This window comes from Drosophila willistoni (assembly GCF_018902025.1).
Source record: "Drosophila willistoni isolate 14030-0811.24 chromosome XL unlocalized genomic scaffold, UCI_dwil_1.1 Seg141, whole genome shotgun sequence".
Classification (NCBI taxonomy): domain Eukaryota; kingdom Metazoa; phylum Arthropoda; class Insecta; order Diptera; family Drosophilidae; genus Drosophila; species Drosophila willistoni.
The window spans coordinates 6,354,658-6,372,785 of NW_025814052.1; the positions used below are offsets into that span (position 1 = coordinate 6,354,658).

Below are 18,128 nucleotides of genomic sequence, written 5' to 3' on the forward strand. Positions count from 1 at the left end.
TGTGTGTGTGTGTGTGTGTGTGGGTGTGGGTGTGTAAGGGTGTAATTGTTCATATCAATATGTATATATTTGTATATATATATAAATAAATTTATAGGAATATTTGTTGATTTTTCATTATTTGTTTTTTGTTTTTAAACTTCTCTTCCATTTTTTTTTTGTTTAAGTTATGCGGCCCTTGATCAAGAAGCATTATTTATCAACTATACATATAGAAAGATATATGTATATTAGTTGTATGATGTGTGTGTGTGTGTGTGTCTGTGTGTGTTGCAAGTGGCATGAAATAACCGTTGTAAACCGATGTCTTTTATCGTTTTTCTTGTCTTTTTGTTTTGTTTTGCTTTCAATGTGTGTTAAAAGTATTTTAAAAAGAGAGGAAGGACTCGCGCGACACAAAAGCAAAAAAAATTTCTCTTCTGGTGTCTCTAGGCTAAAATTGTTTTCTTTTTGTTTTGTGTTTTTTTTTTTTTGTTGTGTAAAAACGTATAAAAAGCTAAATAGGTTATCTATTAAAAAATCTCTTCAAATATCGCTATTTGTATATATATACATATATGTAGATGTATTTCTATATATATATGTATATATATATAATATGTATGCATTTCATTTCTTTCGATAAATTGTTTATTCTTTAGTTTTTTTTTTGTTTTCTTTTGCATTTTTTAGGATGAAATTTTTTGTTTAGATTTTTGATGCTGTTGTTGTTGTGCGACTTTCAGCTTAGTGGTTGGAATTTGTTGTCAGAGAATTTAATGAATTTTTTGATCCTTGGATGTATTCATTGTTGACTTTGATGGTGTTAATATGTTGATGTCTGTGTGCGTGTGTGTGTGTGTGCGTAATGTAAGTTTTGTTTGTTATTCTCTTTAGAATTCCCACTGTGTGGCCGAATCGGTGCCATCGTCCAGCAATTTGAATGCTCCATTTTTAGTGGCACCCAAATATTTGCCTTGTTGGGATCTGATATAAGAAAAAACGAACATGAATATAAATATACATATGCATTTCAAATCTGGAAATCAGAAAATGAAAAATTTTCATACCTTATGCAAATCCTAGTTGGTTCACGCAACTCTAAGAAGAATCCATCGCTGGGCAAATCAGCATCAACCGAAATACTTTCACCCTCAATACGCCAATATTTGCCACTGTGCGCCTTCAGATGGACCATACCCTTTTGGGCCCGCTCCACTAGAATGGACTCATAGGTGGCCTTATTGCATTCCAATTTCAAATTGCCAGGCGTACGATAGCCAACAAATCCTTGTTCACATTTCAGCACCAGAATGGGACTAAGCCAAACCAGAGAGAGTACTTATAAGTATGTAAAATATATACATAATTATCGAGATTAACCAACTACTCACCGATTAATCAAGTAGAAATAAAACTTGGTTATATCCTCAATTGACTCGGAGGTGGCAAACAGATGGCCGGATCTTTTGGTGGCCAAAAATTTACCATTATTGGCACGGAATGAGAGGGAACCATCACCGTGCCAGATTAATTCGAATAGAGCATCGGCACAGCGTCTATTGCCAGTGGCCTGAATGCCACCGCCGGACGATAGACACCAATAGCGATCCTGTGTGGTACGCAAGGCCCAACGATGCGCCGACCAATCGTACTCCAATTGGAATGTCTCATTTTCGGCAACCTCATCCTGATTGGCGGTAACATCGACGCCCTGTTTAACGCTCACATAACGCAAATTCAGGCCGGCAATGAATGAGGCCTGAGGCAGTGAATCCTCCAGCGAGAAGAGCTCATCCCGTGTGACTGTCGATGAGCGTGACTTGAGCACAGCCTTTGATCCAATCGGCGATAGATATTGACCCTGACGATCACGCAGAGCCAAATGTCCGCCATGATATTCGGCACTAAAGAGACAATCATCATTGCATACCACTTGCAATTTGCCATTGGCATTTAGATATCTATCCAGAGGAAGAGAATTGAATATGAGGCATGTCTAAATGTGTGGGTAGACTCACTTGTTGTTGCATGTATGCAGGGCATAACGTCCACCCTCATCCGCTCGAAATTCAAGAGTAAACAGCGTATCCTCACCCCATGGTATATTGGCATCCACATGAATCTCATCCTGCGATTCGGATAGATGGGCGAATCTCTTGCGGCCAATTGAACGTAAATTCACCTGAGGCCTGGCAGCCAAATGGACAGTCCAAAATTCACTAGCTCCTGGCGTTTTGGCCGTACAGACAAGTTTATCGGGCGTTCCGCCCAGAAAATAGCCACGTGACTCATTCTTTAGTGCCCAGCGACCGCTGCCATCCTCACTGATGCTTATCTGAAAGCGACTGCCCGCATCCCGTTCCTCGCTCTCGCATAGCACATTGCCAAACTGATCGACCGATAGGTACTTGTTCAGATGAGATCGTAAATAGATAATACCTAGCAATAAATTGTTGGCATAAAAGATAAATGTTAAAATGATTAGCTAAATACTTCTATACTTTTATTTGCATAAATCAAAAATAAATTATTCAAAAGCTGGGCTGAATCACAGAAATATTCGCAAAGTTAAGGTTTTTTTGAGAATTACTGAGAAATGATTGGTAACCATTTTTAGTGATTCCATCAAAGTTCTTCAGCCTGTATATTAGACAATTAACCGATTTCAAAAAGTTATATCTCGATTAAATCGCAATGCAGCATATTTTAAAGGCATTAAACATTTTGAATTTGTAAGCATTAAAATGAGATTGATCAAAGTTACAGAATTGCAAAGTTAAGAGTTTTTGAAAATTCTTTACATGATTCTACCCGATTACTTCCAACTGTATTTTGTCCCATTTCTAACCGATTTCAATTAAATGACAATTTAGCATATTTAAAATTGATATAAAATACTTGAAAATTTTAAAAATGAATTTCAAGCTGGTTTTAACAAAAAAAAAAGTTATCTTGTGATTACGATTTTTTGAAAAAATTATCAAAAATTATAGTTGTTAAGATTGAAGATTTAATCCAAATTAGAAGATTACATTTTAATAAACAAGTGAAGATAGAAATTAATTAATTAAAAAAAGACAGTATTACAGATTCGCAAAGTTAAGAGTTTTTCAGCAAATTTTGTATTAAATGTGACTTTCTGTATAAGAATTTCTAGAAATAGCATTTACTGTAAATTAATGTTTTTGGTTTTGATTCAATATTCTTCAAAAACCTTTACTATAATTCCTCATAGGCGTGAGCTATAAAGGAACCTGACAGTGTGGGGTAAAATAATAAGTACAGCCTCTTTTTTCTATTGCAGAGCTTGAAGTAAATGGTAATTTATATTTCTTTAAAACAATTCTAGTTAGAATTTACTTATAATATATAGAATATAATTCTCAAATTTACTGGTACCTATAATTACCTATCAATTTTATTAGTATCTGTAATATTCTTTCAGAGCCCAAGTTAGTCATAAATGAGTTTCAAATTAGAAAAGGTTTTAAAACCAAAGGAAAATCCATGGAAATTAAGAAAATATATATACATATTAAGTACTTGTTAAAATATCAGATCTATTAGTTTGTTAGCTCAGTGTAATTATTCAATTCCTGTTTCGATAGCAGTTTAAAAAACTTTTTAAAAACATCCTTGCAGTTAATAACTTTTTTTTAAACCTTTTCAAAATTTGAATTTGATGATTTTATTTGTATCTTTTAAAATATTTTTCGTTGATATTAATTTATTTGATTTATTCGATATGCCGTTTCGCTTCGATGCGATCCTAATAATATGTTTGCTCCGCTTTCTTTATACTCAAAATGTATCTTCTCCTAACTATCATTTATCTATTAAGCAATTTGGTTTGGTTTTTCTTTTCTTCTTCGACTCTAAAACGAAATAAGTAAAAATTCAATTTGGCTTAACTATTTTAATAGCCACAACAAATCTAAGAGAGAAAAAATGTATGCCTGTCAATGGCCGAGAGAAGAAATTACAGCAAAACAAACAAACAAACAAACCGAACACACACAAAAAGCAAAAAGGAGTCAAATGCAACAGAAAAAAACAAGTTGGTAGCCAGTTTTAATTGTAATTGCCTCTGCCGCAGCCGCTCTGAGTTGCTGGTGCAAGTTGAAACCAATTCCGAAATGGTCGAAATGGTCTCAATGGCATTTTGTTGCAGTTGGTCGGTCGTCGGGTCGATGATAAATGATGCCAAATTCGTGAAGCGCTTTGTTTTCGACGTCAAATTAGAGTGAAGCACACAAAATGCACTTCACTTCAACTGCGCAAACTCCCCGCCCCAAAACATGATTAATGTACATATACATACATATATCGGAGGGGAGTCGTCTCTTGGTGATCTTCATCATCATTATTAACAGGGCAATCACATTAGATTACAACCAAAAACTATCGAAGAAAGTGGCACGACATTTTGGAATACCCTACTTAGCCCATGAAACGTTTGTTTTAAATCTACTTTACTTTCTTGATAAAAGATCAAGGACGATAAAACAAAGAATTAAGATCCAAATGCTGCATTTTTGACCTTTTAACTTAGAATCTAATCTTAAGTGTTACAAAAACTTGAAAAATGATATTCAATATTCCGTTTACCAAACACTACACTACACAATGAGGAAATCTAGACGATGGAAAGTCATTGAAAATGTATCTATACTCTTTTTTTTCTTCATACAAACGATAAAGCAGACGAACAAAATCACACCACAAGTGAAATGAAATCATTTTCAATGCTTAAATTAGCATAGCCTTATCAATGTTGTTGTGCTTGTTGGCCCCCCTTTGGTGGGAACATTAGATAAAACGAACATGATGATTGGGTATCCCGTTTAACAGTCTAAGTATCTCTCTCTCTCCCTCTCTGTTTATATAGATGAAAAGTAAATTGAAAATGACAAAATAAAAAGGTCGCCGTTAATAGCAAACTTAAGAAACAGAATCACCAAAAGGTTTTCGTATTTTAGTTTAATTTAGACTTCTAATTAGTTAGCTATATTAAACGTCTCATAAGTTGAATATGACTAAACTCTAAATTATTTGTTTTAAAAATGTATCAACTCATAATAATGATTCATTCATGCTACAAATGTTTAATAAAATGTATAAAAATTTCAGTTAAAGATATCTCAAATCGAATTCTCCCAGTTGCTGCTACTCGAGTCGAATGCTATGCAATAATTTGCGATATTTGCAATTGTAATTCCCAACTGGTTTGGGACATCTCCCTGAAGACACATTTGTTTATCATTTCATTAAAAGTAATATCTGTGTTGCTTTTATAAATCTCAACTGCTTTGCACAAATCACTCCATAGAAAAATCAAACAAACAGCCAGCTAGTCTTTAAGTTAAAATGTTATTGAAAAACATACTCCTAAGGCTAGTTTATACTGGAAATTTTAAAAACAAAACCTGCCATTTTGTTTCTTAAAATAAGACGCTTGGAATTTTGAAACTCGAACCCTTCTTTATTCTCCCGAATTCTCCAAATAGAGATTGCTCACCTTTTTTGCCTATTTTTTTAAGGTTCTTTGGACCCAATCTAATTTTAAGAATGTTATATCTCTTCTACTATACTTATAAAACTTTTGTGTTTTTTAGACTTACTTTAACTAAGAAAATTATAACAAATATGATATATTTATACGATGTATACATAGTTAATAAATGCGTGTACTCACTTTCACCGGTATTGGATGGCTCGAGAGTCCACAATTGTTTCTTCTTCAAACTGGCGCCATTTGCATTCAACTTGAAACCGAAAGTCTCCGCAGTCATATACTTATGCTGGCCATTGATTAGACCAATGGTCCACCAGCCCTTCTGTTGGTTCTGTGATATAATGTCACCATTGCTGTGATTTAACTCACAGCCTTGGCCGTTCATGGTGGTGCTTATGGGCGCAATGGTGGCGGCTGTTTTTTAATAACTAATTCCTTTTTTCAAATAAATTAAACTAATCTGCTACTAAGGAATAAAGAAACAAAAAAGGAAAGAAAGAGATAGATGAGACATTGATTATGTGTTTAATTATTCATTTGATTGATGACAGGGGCAATGGCAATGGGGAAGTAAACGATCTATGTATGTATGTCCATGTCTCAACCATATGTTTAACTGAAAAGTGTGTGTGCATGCGAGATTTATGTCTCTCTCTGTCTGTCTGTCTGCCTCTGCAGCAACTGTTGCAATTCAACCATTTATATTCATGCTGAAATGGACCCGGGATTCAGCTGCAGAACCAGCCCCCAGTCGCCATGCCGTTCAATTCAATGTCAAGCATGTTGCGCCGTCTATCAGGCAAGCCAGCAAGGCAGGCAGGAAACGTAGATAAACATTTTTGCATTACATGTGGCGACACATGTCTTCCCCAGGCCAGACAAAATCCAGAGAGACAACAACCACAAAAAACAAAAAAAAAAAAAAATAAATAACCATACACACACACACCCGACAACTCCAGAGAGACTTCAAAAATGTCAACAGCTTTCTTGCTTATCACTAAAGACTATCGATAATTCGATAAATGTCTCTCAAAGACATTGACTTGACTCCTCTTGTACTCTGATGATTGGCAAAGATCACTGGGGGCAAGAATTGATTGATCAGGTCAAATCTTTTACTTGCTTCTAGAAATAAAGGAAACATCATTGAGAAACCGATTCGCTATGAAGTAATCGAAATATCTGATCATTAAGAATAAATGAATATTTGCTATGAAATGGAATGAGAATTGATTGATCTGGGGGGTTCAGAAAAATATAGAAAAATAGCATTTTTCTTGAAGTTTTCAAGTTGCTTCAGAAAGTACAGCACCCAAAAAAGTTATGGGGGAGAAGAAGCGCCAGGGGAACTAAACGATCTAACCGATGTAATTTTCAAATTTTCAAATTTACTTCGTATCAATTTCTGAAAAGTTACTGGCAAAAGTATGTGTTAGGTATTCTCAGTCATAAGTGTCAGAGAATAGGCCAAGAAATAGATGATCAGATCCTAACTAAAAGTGAGCTCACTTCTAAACAGGAACAACACCCACAAAAAGAAACCTTTAAAATGAGATCATCATACATGTGTGTTTTATCCTTATCTTATTTAGAGTACATCTTTTAGTTATTTATCTCGATTTGAAATCAGGCAAATGAAAATTAAAAACTATTAAAGGCATTAGCGTGACGCGGTTCTAACACACGCATGTGTCCATTATGTGTGTGTGTGTGTTGGGCTAATCAGAGCTTGTGAATCGCTGCTGCTGATGCAGATGGATAAATGGATTACTGGACAGATACTTATGCCGTCAGTATAGAACGAAGGATGAGTCAACTCATCAACAATGAGACCCTAACGAATAACGAGTTGTTGTTGTTGGTGTTGTCGTTGTGGTTGGGGCAAAGAAAAGAAGTGCGAAGAGACGTGACCAAGTTGAAAAGTGCGGCTAAAAAGTTTTTTTTTTATTTTTTTTGCATTCAAAAAAGGCAAACAGAATGGAGTCGGACTCTGGGGACTGCTCCTTTATTTTGTGTTTTGCTTTCATTTTCTAGGCGTTGGTCGGTCGGCTTGAGGATGGGGTTGGGGTTGGGGTTAAGGGGGGTGGGGCAGGAGCTCGAGCTGGTGCTGGTTTTGGGCGTTGGCCAGAAAGCAACAGAAATGAAATGAAATGGAAAAAATATATATAAAATGGCAAATCGCAGATGGCTGATAAACATCATCAACAGGCGCCAAATGCAAATGGAAACTGAAAACGCGACATAAATGAAAATGAAAGAAACACACAGAAACATGAGGAAAACTAAGACAAATGGTCAAACACTCAACACGACGGCAATAAACACTGAGAGAAAAAAAGACCAATTTAATGTTTTCGCATTTCGAATTTCGATTCCGCCCAAAAATTGTCCGAATCGAAATTTATGTTTGTTTCGTTGCTTTTGTTACAAATACATTTCATTTTTATGGAATACTAAATTTTAGTCATTCCTCTCAGTGCATTTACCAATTCAACAAGTCATTGCACTGTCTCTCTGTGTATTTGCAGTGTCAGCAGCAGCAGCAGCAACTGCAAAAGCAGTCAACATATTTTCTTGTTAAATCTGTTTAAATGCAATTCGATAGGCCAACAAAATTACAACAGAAACCGAAATGCAAAGTGAAAAGTTCAATGGAAAATTAATTGCTGGCATTCAAAAAAGGCGATTTTCACATTGTAATTAATTATGCATGCCAACAACCATCAAGAAGAAGTGAAGACGACTCAAACATTTGTACAAAACTTGTGAATCGGATGGCGAGAAAGAGTGGAGCGAAGGTGAAGATAGAGATGGAGTCGACTTGGAGCAGAGAAGACATCATCGTCAAGCAATTAGAAAATAGTAGAATGAACAAATGAACATAACAACAAAATTAAATGAAAGAAAGGCAACACACAAACAGTTAAACACCGTTGGGGCAGCAGCTGCAACATCATCATCATCATCTGATCATCATAATCATCATCATCATCATTGTTGCAACAGTAGCAAACCGAGCCAATTACTGCAAATGGTGTGGCAAGGAATACCCACCAAGCGGAACATTTACTATACATAAAGAATACGTTTATATATATATATATAAACAGACATTAATAACTGCACAAGAAGTGGCTAAGTGGACTGAGACTTGCCATCATTATCACAATTCGATTCGATTCCACAAATAAAGAGACCTCGATTTACCAATCGATTGGAGCCACGATTTATTTTATAGCAAAAAGTTAAATAACTTAAATTATGAACAAAATCAAAGGGGATAAATGTCCTGAAGGAGTGGACTGACAATGGCAATGGATTCGAAATCTGATTAAAAACTGTTTTTGTCCTCTTAAATTTCAGACCAACAATGACTTTTAAATCTCTTATAATCTTAGGTCAGGTCGGGTCAGGGGTTTTAGGGTTCGTAAAAGATAATCTTTAGCTAATGGTTTTCTAAACATTTTCAATTTTTAAATTTGCTTACAGGCAAAAAAAAGTATTTCCAATTAGCATAACAAACAAGAGACAAGAGGAAATTACACATTTTTCCGCTATTTCGTATTCAACTGGAATTATGCAAGTAACATTTACAATTTGCATTATTGATGCCAATTCCAATTCGATTGATCTACAAAGACTCTCAAATGATCATTTTGTTGTTTATTGTCGTTTGCATGCATTGCCAATTTGATTTATTGTGCTCTTCAATAATGTTAGCTAATTAGAACGAAAAAATGTCTATGTTAGGTGTGAGAGAGGGAGAAGGAGAGAGGTATCCAAAACATGTATCAATATTAGAATGGCAATTTTGTCCTCTCTCTCTCTGACACACTCTCATTGATTTTTTGTTCTGTTTGCTGTTTTGGCAAAATCAATTAAATTACAGTATTTGATATTGATCAATGCTTCTTGTACTTTTTTTTATTTGCTGTATAATGTGTGTCTCCAACTCCGAGTGTGTGTGTGTGTCTGTTTGGCATTATTAAACGCAATCTAATTAAATGAAACTGCACGCACACACACATACATATGTAGATAGAACAGAAAGGGGCTTGGGGTGGGGTAGGTGGAGCGGGGGGATAAAAGTGTGTAAGGAGCTTTTAGCAAATTACGAAAATGTAAAATATGATGGAAGCGCGCTGCTTTATCGGCCTGCTCTATTCCACCCAGAGGAGTAACTAGCGGTTAGTTACTAAATAGAGGAGATTGTGAAAGACAGTGAGAGGGAGAGAGAGGGGGGGTAGAGCGTGCGCACACACCTTTCACCAAATGTTGCCAGCGTCATCAGCAGCAGCAGCAGCAGCAGCAACAACAACAATTGCGTGTGTTTCGCTCTCATGCGTGTGCGGTGCCGGCTGCTGCTGTTGCCGCTGCTGCTAGCTTGTTAATGATAACGGTAAAATAACTGATAAACGCATTCAAACAATGCCAACAGCTGCAAAAAAATCTCATTTTCTGCAGCTCTGCTTCTTCTTTGCCTTTTGTTATGTTAGCCAATTAGAATACATATATTGACTAAATGTTTGGTCTTCTATTTCATTTCTTTCTTCTCTTTCTCTTCCCATCTTCTAGATTCTAATACTTTTTGCTCTCTAGCCAAATAAATTAACTATTGTTGCTTATGTGTGTGTGTGTGTATATTGGTGCTATAATTTTTATAATCGCTAACGACTACAGGCAAGTCCATGCATATATCTTTGATTGTGTGCGTGTGTGTGTGTGTACATGTGAGTAGAGACAAATGTATCCACAATGTTGCAGCCATACGGTATATCTTACTGTAATGCAGCTAAATTGAGAGCAACAGAGCGAACGAGCGCTCTAAAAATGAAAAAATTATTTTAAACCAATGCGACGACCACTCAAATGCCCTGTACTTTTGAATTTCCCAGTAACTCCAAAGATCGGTCTACAAAAGAAGGCCCAAAAGATGATTACTTTGTGTAAGAATTGAGTCTGATAGCTTGCCGATGCCAAAAAGAAGAGAGAACTATAGATTGTAGGCGAGTGAAAGGGAAGCAAATATGATCTTTACAATCGCGAGATCAACATGCGAGGTGAGAGATCTACAGAATGTGTGTGAGATCTGCAATGTGTTATTAAAGTCTACAATATGGCTTAGAGATCTTCAATATGCGACAGAGATCTTTAAAGTTGTCAAATTGTTATTGAGATCTACAATAAAGCCAAAGAATCTACAATATAATTCGCTTGTTAGTTACTTCAATTATTTTATAAACAATATTTTAGACCCAGAAGAAACCTGACACTGTCGAATGTGTTCAATGTTTAATTATCATATGGATGTTTGCATATGAAGTTTTAAGACCAGACGTTTTAAGCTAATGCCCAACTGATAGAGCAATTCGTTTTCAGTTGACAACTGGTATTAGAGGCGAACTTCTGTTTTAAAGGAAAGCAAAAACCAATTGCCTAGTATAGTCATTATGACTCAAATACAGGGTATTAATCTACACAGACACTAACAAGACATAAGCAGGCAGGCAGTTAGTTAGTTAGTTAGTTAGGTAGCTCTAACTTTTGCCACTGCCTGGCTGGCTGACTGACTGGCCAACTTCTTCCCCCCTTTTTGTCTGTAGTTTTATCATCTTCATCATCATCATCTTCTGCTATTGCTTTCTTCATCTGCTTTTAACTGCTGTTTCTTGCGGCTGACGCATCAACGCGCTTCCAAGCGTTGTATTGCATTGTGTTGGTTTCGTGTTTAAGTCGCCTGCATTTTCTCTTCATTTTTTATTTTATGGTTTTTTTTCCTGCTGCATCGCAGTGGCAAAGGGGGCATGGGGCACGGGGCACGGCGCATGATGTTTGGGGGCAGATCAGATGAATGGTTACTCTTCAAGTATGAAATGCAAAAGTGCATTTTCGTGGGCGACAAGTTGTTGTAGTCGTTTTTATTGGCCATGATTATAGGCTTTGAGGCGCGCGCCTGTTATTTATGTTGGTAAGATTTTTTTTTTTGCCGGTTTACATGAGCTAATTGAATATTGCTAATGGATAAAAAAGAAACGAATTTTGAAATACCCTACAAACAATCCTTATATAGAATTCGTTGATTGATATTTAAGGCATAGGAATGGATTTGTTTTTTATTAATAGGCATCATCTTAGATGAAAAGGGGTCACTTAAAGTGAAAAGTGGTTCAAAATTTGATTCGATATGATATCACACAAACTGTTTGGTAATAAATTTTACACGAGGAATGCTTAAATAACTCAAATTTGTATTACTTTAATGAATTTAGGCATGAAGCACATAAGGACATTTTTTAGCTGTAAAAGATATCAACAAAATATGTTGATGATACATAACCTTAAAATTTAAGATTGGTAGCACCACAATAAATCAGAAAAGTATGCATAATTTAGTCTTAAGATCTGGTGTTCGGCTCAGTTTTATCGGCTTGTGAAAATGTTATTATTTATGAAGGTAGGTGAACGTATTAAATAACATTTTTGAAATCATCAGTGAAGCATTTCAAACTGAAACAAATTGAAGTCTTAGAATTCCTGGCAAATCAATCAGTCAGCCATATGTACATACATACATATGTGTGTCTCCCTCTAATGGAAACCTCACAAGATCAGCGACATCGAAACCATGACCGCCACCGCCGCCAACCGAAGAGAGGAACAAGAGGAAAAAAACCGCTAAAAAAAGAAAAAAAAAAAGCCAACCACACAACTCAATTATCAACCGCGCGCGAACGTGTTCAACTTAACTGGCGATCATTTGTCACACACAACTTGGTTTAAAATAGCGACCACCTTTCCAATTGTTTTATAATTACAACAAAACAAAGACAAACAACTTATATAGATTGATATTAACGACTTGCAATCAATCTGTCATCAATGGAGATTTTTTAGAAAGCATAAAAAAAAACAAACCACAGACAAACAATACACAAAACAAATGTGAAACAAGTGCAATACTTGCGTCTGTATAAACACAATTATTACGAGACCAAAAATTTAATACAAAAAAGTAAAAGTTTAAAATGTGAAGATGAGAGAAAGAGAGCGAGAGGGAGAGACAAGTGTCGGGAGATTGGTAGGTCATAAAAAGTTTGCCAAAGACCGTTAGAACAGCAGTGACACCGGCAGCGGCAGCTCCAACCCACCGCTTTTGTAATGTTAATGAAGAAACGCCAAACAACAAAAAATTGCCGCAAGCTTTTTTTTCTCTCTCTCTCTCTTTCGCATCGATTGATGCAATTTACTGTTAACCAAAAATTGAAACGACGAAATTTTCGATGAAACGAAACGAAATTGAGACTGATCGAATGAACGATGTGATACTGATGAGATACGTTACGTAGTTACATATGACAATCAAAATTCAATATAAAAATGAAATGAAATGATTTCAAATAGAGAAATCAATGAAAGCCACAGACAACACATAGAAAACGGTTTCGGGTTTTATTTATTTTCGTTTGGATTAAGATGGATGCGACCGAGCGATGGGGATCGATGGGGGTAACAAACAATTAACTTTGTCTTTGGTTTATTGAACGTACATAAATGAGAGTATACATACATATGTATGTATGTATAAATAGATAAAAACGTAAGATACAAATGTATCTCTGTGCCACAACAACAGTTAAATTGTGTCTATATGTATGTGTGTTGTGGCACTAAAAATTACCGCTGCTCTTTGGGGGCCACAAGCTAGGTAAAATGATTTATGCGCCAATTATATGGACCGCAGACAGCCACAACAAAGCCAAAGCCAAGAGCACTATACCTCCTCCTCCCCCTCCTCCTTTTCTTGATCATACCATACCACAAAACGCGGGAAAGTCATGGAAAAACGTTCAACTTCAACGTGTTTCAAAGTCAGAGGCAGAAGTAAAGGCAGAGTCAAGACCTAGTCTCGTGTTGGTATGGCTTACATTTATTATTAATAATAATTTGTTCACATTTTCAATACATAATAATACTTATAACAATGAGTGCCGAGCATAAATATTGTGAGTGAGGATCTACGTCAACGTGTTACCCACCACCATTACCTCCCTCCCCCTCCCATCCATTCCATTCTTGCATTCCTTTTTTGCGCAAATTGCATAGTTGATGTTAAAAAAGCTTGGGGCTTTTATTTTTGTTTTTTAGCGGCAATTCGATTGAAGGAGTTGAAGATGGAGATCGGATGGTTGGTTGGATGGTCGGTTTAACCAGTGGGATTATTCATGGAAAGCCATAATAAATTGCATTTGTTTCGCTTCATTTATATTAATACCTAGGAGAAGGCAACTGAAATTATGGGTATTGATGACAATAAATTCTATCAGTTGAGGGGATTCTTTTAATTTGCCACTCAAAACTGGTTAAATGTCGATTTTCAAGAACAATTGTAATTCTATTGAATTCATTTATATTCCAACTGTTCATATGGATAAACTGATAGACCACTGGAGTTTTTAAATTGACTTTTATGTAGATTTTGGACCAGATATCTTTATTTTGGCTTAATTTTTAATTCCACTGTATATAATTGAATTGATAACGATTGCTTTGGGGTCAAATTATCCCATTTGTTTTTCATTTAAGCACACCACAAAAGGGGAAAAAATCTATAGCAGTAAATGGGGGAAATGCCCACTTTATTTTTTAATGAATTCCATTCGTTTCAAAATTCGTATTGCTCTACTTGTGTCTCTGTCACTCTCAAATCAAATCATCTGTGCGCATCTTTTTTCTATTGAATATGCCACAGCCTGAGGTAGAGGTAGAGGTAGAGGCATTCATTCGATACGTTCCAGACCAAATGGTAGTCAGGTCTATTGCATTTATGTCTCACTTGACAACCAGATGAACCAGTTGGTTGGCGGCTAAGTGCCACCTAGAGGAGCCCCATTCACCCAAAAGTATCATTGGCATCTCGGATGGAACAAGTTTATCTGCTGCCAAAGTTGCACACTCTTGTGTGTGGCATGCGCCATTGACTCCAAAAAACCAACAAAAAAAATGCATCTCACATTGAACAAAATGAATTTGCAGTGAGACAACGCGACAACACCTACTCGTCCCGTCGTCCGTTGTCCCGTCGAGTGCTCGATCGGAGACGAAGACGACAAAGGCCACTTAAAGCCACCGCATAAATCAAAGAGCCAAGACCTCTTGTTGCGGGAAAGGGGCAGGGGGCAGGGGGCACGGGGCAGAGAAAAGATATCGCGCTACGCAAAGTAGTGAGTGAGTGGAGTGAATGAGATTTCTTCTTTTGGGTTTTACATTATTTTATTATTACTTTTTCTCTCCTCCTCCTACTTCTTCATCTTCTTTTTCAATGTTTTGTTTATCGTCAACGGAAATGTTAATACTGCTGCTGGTCAGATTCTTTCTCTTTCTGCCTCTCTCTCTGATCAAGAGCATTGAACTCTTTTCTTTTCATTTTGCTTCCTTTTTTCAGCTGTGGTATATATTATTATTATTATAATCATATCAATTATTCTTATTATTGTAACGACTAAACCAATGTTGGAAATTGTTGATATGCCCTGCTGATAAAGTCATTTTTGATATATATTATATATACTCTGTATACATTGCATATAAAATGAGTTGGTCTATAGCAGGAAATGTCACATGAATCACCCACTACTAAAGCAAGAGGCGCAGCCCAAGTAGTTGAAAGCGAAAACCTTGCCAAAAAGGAATTACAAATGCTAAGCTACTACTCTTCCTCCTCCATCTCCTGGTGGACAATCGCCCATTGTCATTCGTGATGTGACTCACAATGCCCATATGTTTGGGAGGGGTAGTTAAAAAAAACATTTAGATAGTGAGTGCCAGCCCCGTCTCAGAACAAGACACTTCTCAAATGTCCAAGGAATGGAACTAAATCATAGATGAAGCTACTTGAGCTGGAGACTAAGTTTTATAAATAATTTACGGTTTTCCTTGCATCTCTATATAAGATCATGGCGTTTTTTTCAATTCCAAACGCAGTTTAAGCAGAAAGAGAGCTCCGACTGGGAAAATATATAAACATTTCAAAGAATTTTTTGTTCTTTTCGAGATATCGAAGTCAGGAATTTATAAATATTTGAATTAACCCTTGTCTAAAAGAGACTTTAGATATTATAATATAAACAATTACAAAAATTCTAAACAAAATCCGTAGGTTTATTTTGAATTTGGCTAAGCAAATTAATGGAAAATATCAATTATTTTCTTGAAAATCTTCAACACTAATAAAAACGACAAACTAACAATAAGTCAAAGGAATTGCCTTACTAGACGAGAGACTAAAGTATTTCTGCAATGTTTGAAGCAAGATATGGGTCTATATAAATAGATTTATCCACATCAAACCCCCAGAGAGATCTCCTATGGAGTGCGTGAAATGCGTTTTGTTCAAGGACAATGAACATCGAGATATGTACAGAGACGACAACGACGACGACGACAGCTGCAGCCAAGGCACTTGATGATGGATTTTTCGGGAATATTATTGAGTATGAGAGGGTGGCACACACAATCTTTATGTATTTACTTATGTATGTATACTCTATGTATATATATATGAACATATCTACCCTTTGTTTTGTCTTGTGGCGCGACAATGGCTTCAGCCGGCAAGCAAATTTTGCTCACAGTTGTTTTTGTTGTTGTTGTTATGGGAAGAATTTAAAGACGTAGGTTGAAGACGAAGAAGAAGGTAGAAATGACGGGGTGGAGTAAGGAGTAGGTGGAATGAGTACCTGATTTCCGGCTCACAACGGAAGCATTCGATTGCTTCGACGCACACAGCAAAACGTGACTCAGAGAGAGAGAAAGAGAGACTCAGACAAATGTATGTACAAATATATATAGTCAGGCATTGGAGGGATTTATGTATGCATTTCGCTCCTGGCATACTAATTGTTGCTCGACCCGCCCGACCGACCAACATCAACCTGAATACGTGCCCCGCTGCCTGTCGCCAGTCGCCGGTCGCAAATCCTTATTGAAAATTATTGATTTGCCCATTTTTGCCGGTTAACATAGGCCTGTCCCAGGGACATGGACCATCGGTGGTCGCAGGGGGATGCATTTTGGGTGTGGTGAGCTGTGTGTGTGCAAAATGAAGCAGAAACGCTAATGGCAACCCAAAACAAAGACAAAGTGAGCCCCTTTTATCCTATAACAGCAATATTTGTCTGTGTACTTTTCCCATTTGAAACATATTTTTCACTGATTTCACAGATAAAAGAGAAAAAACCATTAACAACCATATGAAACAATTTAAATTCAGTGGCGGATTTTGGAGGTGGATGAAACTGGTCATTCTGAATAGTTGAAATAACTTTCAAAGATTTAAGAGTACTTAACTACATTTGAAATTTCGAAATTTTGCCATTGAGAAGCAATTAAAAAATAAATAGTTTTTGCAGTATTTTGAACCACAGTGCGGTGCGGTGCGGAGACTACTATAAATTGCCAATGGCATCTGCAGAATGTGGTGGGTGTATAGGGGGAGGGATGAATCAGGAGATGGAGATGAGGGCAAAATGGGGACGTAGTCCTACCCATAAAGCAAACGCCCTGCGCGCATCCTGTAGAAAATAACAGATACACACACACATACGCACAAAGGAACAAAGGAAAATTCGCAGGATCAAAGGTAGTTAAAGTAAAACTGTTAATCAACAGGAGAGAGAGAGAAGGATGGCTTATCAAATTGGAAATATGATAAACATATAGAGAGTTACAGTTAGAGGAGAGCGGATCTCTCTGGTCAATATGTCTGTTTATAGTTTCATCATCTTTCTTGCAAACTCCTTTTCTCTGCCTCTTCTGCTGCTTTTACAACTTGAATGATTGAAACAAGTCACTCCTCCTTCGCCTCCTCCCGACACACCTAACGACCCTCTCGCTCATGTTATGGCTCTCTATGGCGCTCTCCCGCTCTCTCTCTCTCTCATGCATTGAATGCCAATGTCAAGGCAATTAGCCAAAAGCCGGTTGGAAAAGCCAACAAGACGAAACACACTAGGAGTAGAAGACAAGAGAGAGAGATAGAAACAATGGCCACCAGAGCAAGTTAAAGCTCAAAGCGAAGCCAAGCGCAAAAACAAAAAACAACAACAATAATAATATAAAAAAAACAAGAAAAATCAATGCTTCATATATTAAACAATTGGCCGACCTTGACATACCCTGTACTAAAAGAACGCAAGAACTGACTTAATAGCACCTATTAAAAAAATTAAGAATTTTTCACATATTTTAAAGAGGCGTGGCACGCCAAAAAAGGATGATATTGGGCGGCAATTATATACCCTTTTATTTAATGGGTAGCATGAAAAAGAAGAAAAAAAAAGATGAAGCCTCTCGGAGCAACTGCCATAGATTTTATGACCAAGACATGGGTTACACCTGCAAATGGAGCAGCAGCCACTGAGAGTGTAACACACACACAAACACACAGATGACAGAGAGAGAGAGCATAAACCGTTGGTTTTTTTTTGTATTTTTCTTAGCCATCTTTGGGCAAGGAATTCCAAACTTACTTTCTTTGTTGACTCCTCCTTTAGATGTTGCTGCTGTTGTTGTTGCTAATTACCGCTTTGAAAAATGTTTTTTTGTATTGCTTTCGTTAATTATAATTTTT

General features: G+C 36.6%; 1 protein-coding gene across 2 annotated transcripts; it reads right to left on the minus strand.

Annotated features, from left to right (window-relative positions):
* Positions 1-781: 781 nt before the first annotated feature.
* LOC6649023 (protein singed) lies at positions 782-18,096 on the minus strand. 2 transcript variants are annotated; one of them, XM_002071530.4, is made up of 6 exons: positions 18,028-18,096; positions 5,678-5,960; positions 2,001-2,421; positions 1,374-1,943; positions 1,050-1,298; positions 782-966 (listed from the first exon to the last, which is right to left on the minus strand). In XM_002071530.4, the coding sequence occupies exons 2-6, from the start codon at positions 5,880-5,882 to the stop codon at positions 873-875; spliced, it is 1,539 nt and encodes a 512-aa protein (XP_002071566.1). In that variant the 5' UTR covers positions 5,883-5,960; positions 18,028-18,096; the 3' UTR covers positions 782-872. The 2 variants fall into 2 exon arrangements, with proteins under 2 accessions (XP_002071566.1, XP_023034922.1); XM_023179154.2 differs by having other exon boundaries at positions 5,678-5,963.
* Positions 18,097-18,128: the final 32 nt, after the last annotated feature.